Source organism: Bubalus kerabau, chromosome 7, assembly GCF_029407905.1.
Source record: "Bubalus kerabau isolate K-KA32 ecotype Philippines breed swamp buffalo chromosome 7, PCC_UOA_SB_1v2, whole genome shotgun sequence".
NCBI classification, from domain to species: domain Eukaryota; kingdom Metazoa; phylum Chordata; class Mammalia; order Artiodactyla; family Bovidae; genus Bubalus; species Bubalus kerabau.
In genome coordinates, this window is record NC_073630.1 from 62,198,554 (window position 1) to 62,206,471 (window position 7,918).

Below are 7,918 nucleotides of genomic sequence, written 5' to 3' on the forward strand. Positions count from 1 at the left end.
TGTCCAGGCAAGAATACTGGAGTGGGTTTCCATGCCTTCCTCCAGAGGATCTTCCCGACCCAGGGATCGAACCCGTGTCTCCAGTGGCTCCTGCACTGCAGGCGGATTCTTTGTGATTGAGATACTGGGGAAGCCCCAAAGTCTCAGTGTGGCCAACAATAAATGAATAAATAAATAAATAATAAAAATACTTTATATATAAAATAATATCTTTATTGTTTTCTCAGCTTGCAAAAGAAATAGATTCATTCTAAGCAACTCCAACATTATAGAAATATACAACATAGAAACCAACTGCTGTAATCCAAACTCCCAGAGCCAAACACCCTGTTACTATACCAATGTGCTGGTCTAGGTTCCTTTAGACTCTTATTTCAATGTATAAACCAAAATACAATTTCCTCCATACCAGTTAATAGATACACAGCAACCTCAGTTTTAATGGCTATGTTAATATTCTGTTGTGTTAATGTACTGTGATTTAGTAGGTCAATCCTTACTTTGTGGGCATTTGAGCTGTTTTCAATTTTTTAGGATTATAAACGATGCCAGGATGAACACCATTTTTACATAAATCTTTGCAAAATGTGTTTCTATAGGATACATTCTTAGAACTCTTTCAAGGAACTGACATGAAGAAATGATAGTTTTTCATTTTAATAGATATTGCCAAATTGCCATCATAAAGGTTGTATCAATTTGTATCCTAACAGTATATGTGGGTCCCAATCTCCCTAGGAGTGGGTGGGGCTCTACAGGCAGTCTGTTTTGATCAGAGAGATTGCAGAACCTTGAAACCCTTCATTCAGTTCTGTGAATGTCTGTAGTTCACATGTCCCGCTGGTGTCTAATAAATTAACATGAAGAGCAGCTCGAAGGTTTGCCCAAAAAAGGCCACATTTACGCCTATCCTTGGGCCATTCCAAGTATGCTTTCTTTTCCATGAGAGCTTTCAGCTCAGGATATCTGGTAGGGATGCAGTAGAGTGGAATGGGTTCCAGTAAGATAAGAATTATGTAATCAAGAGTTTCATGGAAGAGATTGTGGTGGGCAAAGTAGGGTTCATAATGGCACCATTCAGTCTGGACAAAGCTGGGAGACAAAACAAAGATGGACTTGTAACTTTTCTCAATGCAGTTTATGGTATCTTCAGTCATGCTCTTGCCAGGGTCAGAGTTTCCCTCATGAAGGCAAATCAGAACAGAACCATCTTCTTTCTCTAGGCTGGGAATCAATTCATACTTCACCCAGGCAGAATCGTGTTCACTGTATGAAATAAACACATGGAATCGGACACTTCTTTTGAGTTGTTCCTGAGTTGTCTTCCTAACCCTGAGCCATGTCTGAGTCCATTGATGTAGCATCCTGAGATACCAGGGCAAATCAAAGTGGACGCAGCAGAAGGCCACAGCCATCCCCAGAACGAGCATGATAACCACAATGGTGACAATCAGCAAACCTGTGTTGCAAGATATTTCTGGAAGACGAACATCCTTTAACTGAGTCCCCTTTAAATTCAAAGGGTATTCACAGATGTATGAATCTGACCATCCAACCATCATGCCCTCTGAGTACTTTCCAAGCTGAATGAAATCTCTTAATTCACAAGTACACCGGAATGGATTTCTTCCTGCATTTAGAGTTTTAACTTCCTGGCAGCTCTGGAAAAAATCCAGAGATGAGCTGAGAATTAAGTTCATTTCAACGTTCAGAACTAAGAGTCTTCTGAAATGACTGCACCCAGGAAGATCAGTTAGAAAATTAAATGCAAGATTTAACTCTCGCAAAGATGTCAGGTGAGTAATCGCTTTAGGGACAGTTTGAATTTTGTTACTATTCAGGTCCAGTATTTGAATGTTTCTAGGCAAGCACCTGAAAACAGAATCAGCAAATTTGTTGAACGACAAGTTCATGGTGACCAAGGTTTCTGGCCACAAGCAATTTTCATCATTTTCATGTTGTAACAGATTTTCACTCAGATCTAAGTGCCTCAGGGATGTGTTGCTGGCAAAGTAACTCACTAAGGAAAGTGTCTCCAATTTATTGTCCCTCAAGATGAGAGTTTTCAAATGAGGCAATTGGATAGATTTTTTAAACACATCATCTGTTAGGATATTATTAGCGAAATTTAAATATTGGAATCTTGTAGGGTACATAGGGAACAGCATGTGAGGCATTTGTGCATCTGATATTGTCAGGTTTTCTATATCCATTTTGGTAAAAAGCAAGTAGACGCTCTCCTGGGGGATATTAAAAATTCTAAAATGTACATGTTCCAGTTTTATAGTTCTCATTACAGTATTTGAGTAGTCAAATGAATTGTGGTCAAGATAAACCTTACCTCCAAAGGTCACATGTTGAATCTGGAAGTACTCTATTGATGTATGCCAAACCAATTGGAAGATGAGGAAAAGATCGTCCCAGGATAAGTCAACTTTATTAAGTAACAGAATGGATGTCTTGGCATTCTCCAAAATAGGATTTTGTTGAGATTCATAACTCGTAAACTGGCTCTTTTGCAAATCTATATTAGTGACTTCTAATATTTTTGAAGTTTTGATTCCATCATGCAAAAGAACCCAGAAATTTGTGTTCCCTGGTAACACAATGTGAAGTCTTGTTGTGTTTAAGATGGGCAGACTACCTTCTTCATAATGAGATAGAGTTCTCAATCCTAAGAAGACGGTATTTAGCTGCAAACAAGCAATTTTCTGAAAATCTGATTTTTGTATTTTTGCCCCACTCAAACCTAGGGTTTCCAGGTGTGACATGTTGCCAGTCTCTATGCTGATAGGCAGAGTGTCAAAGTCATTGAAGGACAGATCTAAATGTCTGAGACCTGCCAGTGAGAACCAGGTTACACTCTTCAGTCTGTTGTTAGACACATCTAAGTATCTTAACCCCTTGTTGAATTCAAAGGTCTTGATATCCAGCTCTTGGATTCTGTTGTGGCATAGAATCAAAACTTTCAGTTTAGAGAGAGAACGAAAATCTGAATGCTGGAGTTGAAAAAGGAGATTATAAGACAAATCCAATGTGGTTGTAATTGGGGTCAAGCCTTCAGGAACCTTTCTTAAAGACATGCCGGAGAAGTTGGTAGTCAATTCCCTTTCTTCTGGCAGCTCTGAAGCCCCGCTATGCACAGACGTAACAATACTACAAAATATGTAAATGCTTCTGATACGTCTCATTGTAATTCCAAGGATTTTATCACTGGTTCACCTCAGATGAATTTTATCACACATTACCTCACATGGATGAGGAAGATGAATTCAAATCCTGGGAAGACAACATACCATTAGGTGGTTATGTGATTTGTTAAACCCTGTAGGACTTTTCTTTAATGCCAACATCTGATTATATTCACCAAGAATTTGGAATAGGGTCCCAACCCATTTACTGAATCTTTTACTTCATCTTAGAGCTTGGCTCATAGATTTCCAAGCCAGTCGCTGTGTTACACCCCCATCACTGAGAAAAGTCAAGATTCCCCAAAGGGAGATAGATACATCATAATTGGCAGAAGTGCCTCTCACCCAGTTCAAACAAGGAACGGCATTGCCAGGTCACGTTCAACAACCCCCACCACCACCACTACATCCCCTTTCGATAGCCTGAAAGCTTTAGGAAGATTAAAAGAAATTTTTAAAAATTAAGACATTTTTAAAAGAGCAGTTTAAGATTCACTGCAAGATTAAAGGGAAGGTACATAGACTTTTCCATATCCCTCTTGCCCCAACACATGCACAGCCTGCCCCATTATCAAACCCCCCTCCCCCCAATCAGAGTGATGCATTTGTTACAATTGGTGGACCTACACTGACTCATCATAGTCACCCAAAGTCCATAGTTTATGCTATGCTTAATTCTTGGTGTTGTACAGTCTAAGGTTTTGGACAAATGTATGATGACATATATCCATCCTGTCTGGTAGCATCTCCACACCATACTGACTCACCTGCAAATGAGGCAGTAGCCATTTGATGTCTTTTTGGACAGCAGCTACCATTCACTGATATTCCATAGACTGAGCCTTGAAACCACCGCCTTGTAAGGTAGGTGCTATCACTATTCAGCCTTTACAGGCATAGAATGTGGTTCTTAAAGAGGTTCTGAAACCGCACCACGGTCACAAACTTAATTCATGGTGAGGGCAGAACCTGGGCTCTTAACCACTCTGTTATCTTGTCTTCCTAGGATGAGTCAAGATAAATTTGCTTTCAAAATATGCTGTAATACATGAATCATGATAAAATTGTATCTCTCTCTAGGTCATATTGATTCTTCAATGTTTCCTAAAACACAGTTCAAGAAATCCAGTAAATAAATCTGCAAGTGCCACCCAACTTAGGTTTTAGATTAGTTACTTACAAGGACTGACTTGGATTAAGCCATTTAGTTAAGCACTGTCTTGTTGAGCAACTGTATTTAGGAGTCACTTGTAGCTCCCTACCTATGTTCCATCTAATGTATTGATACTATTGCACTTAGAATGAAATCCAGACTCCAAATGCTGAACCATAGCATCCTCCATGTGCTGCTATTGCTTCCTTCTGGGATCTCATTTCATATCGCTCTTCTCTTGGCCCTCTGCACTCCAGTCACACTGCCCCTCTCTTTGTTCCTTGGCTACATCATCTTGCCCTGACCTCAGCTTGGGATGCTCTTCTGTCATCCTTCCTTGGCCAGATCTTTCTTATCATTTAGGTCTTGGCTTAAAGTATATCTCCTCTAAGAAACCTGATTTGACCACTTAATCTAAAGAGGCCATTTAGACTAACTTGCTGTTCGTTCTCTTCATCCTATTTCCTTTCTCTACAAAATAGAGCACTGACCACTATCTGAAACTTTTGTTCATTTATTTATTTGTTGACTACCACTCCCACCTCTCACACCCATGAGAGAAGGGGTCTGACAATCTCACTCACCTCTGCCTTCCAAGCAGAGAGATAGTGCCTAGTACATGACATGTGCTCAGTAAATATACATTATATATATAAGTAGATTAATGATCTCAATATTGTATTTCTTAGCACAGTGTTGTATATAATATGCTCTCAAAAATATATATCAAATGAATTAATTGGAGTTATGAATTCCTGTTATAATATAGTACATGATGATTAGAGAATGAGTTTAGTGATAGAAATTAATATGTCTGGGTTTAAGTCCAATCTTAACGTCTCACTGGCCATGATAACTTAGATTATTCATTTAACTGCTGAAAGGTTCTCTTTTTTCATTTGTAAAATGGGTTTTGTGCAAAGGCGTTGAAGAGATATTATATATAAACCACTTGGGCTTCCCTGGTGGCTCAGACGGTATCACGCCTAGCATGTCACAAATGGTAGCAGTTATCAGGACCAAGACTAGGGTGATTTCAGCAAAGATTTTGAGAGGCACAAAGAAACTTGTTAATCAAGATAAATAATATTTTAATAAAAATTTTAAAGTAAAATTAATGTAAAACCCACAATGAACAAAATATCAAAAAGTTTTTTCATAAAGACAGGATTAGTACTACTTTTTTCCTTGACTTTTATTCTTCTCAGGCTCCAGTATGGCTTGTAGGACACTGGCAGTTTATAGACATTAAGATGATGAGGTGTTTTTAACATTATTACCTCAAAGAGTACTTCAGTTCATAACAATTCATCTTAAGTTGCTCCTATGTCTAGGAGCTAGAACCCTTGAAAAGTGCAGCAAAATCTAACCCACTTGCTTTATCTGGAATCCTGTAAGTTGAGATGTTATAGCTTTCATTTTTACTTGTCTCTTCTCTTTTTCACCCAATAACACAATCTCATCTGAAACTTACTCTAAAGAAGTAAGCGGAACTGACTCTGAACTCAATATAATAGAAAGGTCCTCTCTCTCAGGCAATGAATATAAATTATGCCATTTCATTTAAACATTTTAAAAAGTAGGATGTAAACTTTTGATGAAAGATGCAGTCAATAAATACATTTTTATTATGGTCATGCTACTCTTACTGGGTGCTGAAAGCAGGTGAAAAACAGAATGATCTTTTTTTAATAGCTTATGATTTAAAAGTCCAAGTCAAGAGACACCATAAAATAAAATGAAAATCGGTGGCTTGCCAAATACTTAATCTAATCTCTCTTTTCCAAATGATGCAAAAAAATGGAGAAGGGGTTTAAAACCCATCAAATGTTGGAGGATCTTTACAAAATAAGAGTAAGAATGACTGACATTTTATGCGTGTTTCCTGTTTCTCTGGTTCCCTGGTGGCTCAGAGATTAAAGCATCTGCCTGGAATGCGGGAAACCCAGCTTTGATCCCTGGGTCGGGAAGATCCCCTGGAGAAGGAAATGGCAACCCACTCCAGTACTCTTGCTTGGAGAATCCCATTGAGGGAGGAGCCTGGTAGGCTACAGTCCATGGGGTCACAAAGAGTCAGACATGACTGAGCGACTTCACTTAGCAAACTTATCACTTGGAACTGAGATAAATGCTTTCCATACATTATTTTGTTCTATCTTCTCAACAACCCAACAAAATGATGGATATTTTTATCCCCATTTTGCAAATGGAGGAGCTAAAACCAGAGGTTAAGTCACTTGCCCAAGGTGAGCCAGTGAATAATTGCTAGAGCATGAATTTGAACCCAGACCTATCTCGTCCCTTCAGAATGCAAACCGAAGGCATTTCAGACTCTGAAATGAAATAGCATAGAGTGTGATTACCGAGACTAATTCCGTTGGCAGGGTTAGAGCTGCTGTGGTCTCTTCCTCACTTCCTACATACGTGCCTCTCTCGAAGCTATCTATGCTCTGCTAGGGGTCATGAATTTCAAGAAACCAGAAAAAGGAAACCCAAACTCTCAAGCAACTGCAGGACAATTCCTCAGATCAGCAGTGGTCACTACTAAGCCCAAGGTCACTCACTAGTCATTAAGGTCACTTCAGATTAGTATAGGCAAAATAATAAATACTAAAAATCTGAACAAGGCTAGTTTCTTCCCATCTATGGAATAAGCATGAAAAATCTGAAAATCTGAATAAATCCTTTCCTCCCATTTTCTTTAGAAAAGACCCACACAGCCCTTCTCTCTTTTTCATCAGTGTTACAGCAGTCAAAGCTAGAATTCTTACCCTCAGGCTTGCAGCGGCTCCACAGAGCTTCAGGTATAGAAGATTCATGCAGAGGACCAGAACTGGCTGCAGAAGTGGCTGAATCAAGCTTTTTCTGTGACGCGTACCCTCCTTTGCCCTCTACTGCATGCCGGTGGCATTACATGTTGCATGAGTTCATACAATCTTAGGTTATTTTTTAAAGAATTGCAGTGCAATACTGGTAGCTCAGATGGTAAAGAATCTGACTGCTACCCACTCCAGTATTCTTGCCTGGAGAATTCCATGGACAAAGGAGCCAGGTGGGCTACTGTCCATGGGGTCAACTTGGACATGACTGATCGACTAACACACACATTAAGTAAAATTTGCCAGTTCAGCCATTTTAAGTATACAGTTCAGTGGCATTAAGTATGATACCTTCACATAGCTGTTCAATCATTAGTACCATCCATCTCCAGTACACATATTCTATAGAGCCCTCTCATAAAATAAAGTAAAATAAACACTTTCATTTTTTGTGTCCAAAGACATATTCTTCCCTTTCCCAGAGCCCAGCATTTTTAAACATTTTACGCTCCCAGTAAATGGGGAATTTTTCTTTACTTATGTTTAAAGTTAATTTTCAGAAACAAGTCAAGCCAAGTTAGAAAACGGTGAATCTGGTCCAGACAGAATAAGAAACTTCCCCAGGGCCATTCTCCAGTAAGAGATGGAGTCAAGATTTAAAACTGAGTCTATCTGACTCCAAAGCCCCAAATTTTCACTACTTCAGGTGGCCAAGGGTTTGTATACTATTCCTTCTGCCCTCACCTGGAATTTCT

General features: G+C 39.1%; 1 protein-coding gene across 1 annotated transcript; it reads right to left on the reverse strand.

The window, feature by feature from the left end:
• Nucleotides 1-585: 585 nt before the first annotated feature.
• TLR10 (toll like receptor 10) lies at nucleotides 586-3,205 on the reverse strand. Its single transcript, XM_055587455.1, has one exon. The coding sequence runs from the start codon at nucleotides 3,189-3,191 to the stop codon at nucleotides 753-755; it is 2,439 nt and encodes an 812-aa protein (XP_055443430.1). The 5' UTR covers nucleotides 3,192-3,205; the 3' UTR covers nucleotides 586-752.
• Nucleotides 3,206-7,918: the final 4,713 nt, after the last annotated feature.

Bases quoted from the DNA above. Each gene is read 5' to 3' on its own strand.
- TLR10 (XM_055587455.1), bottom strand. From the start codon at position 3,191: ATGAGACGTATCAGAAGCATTTACATATTTTGTAGTATTGTTACGTCT.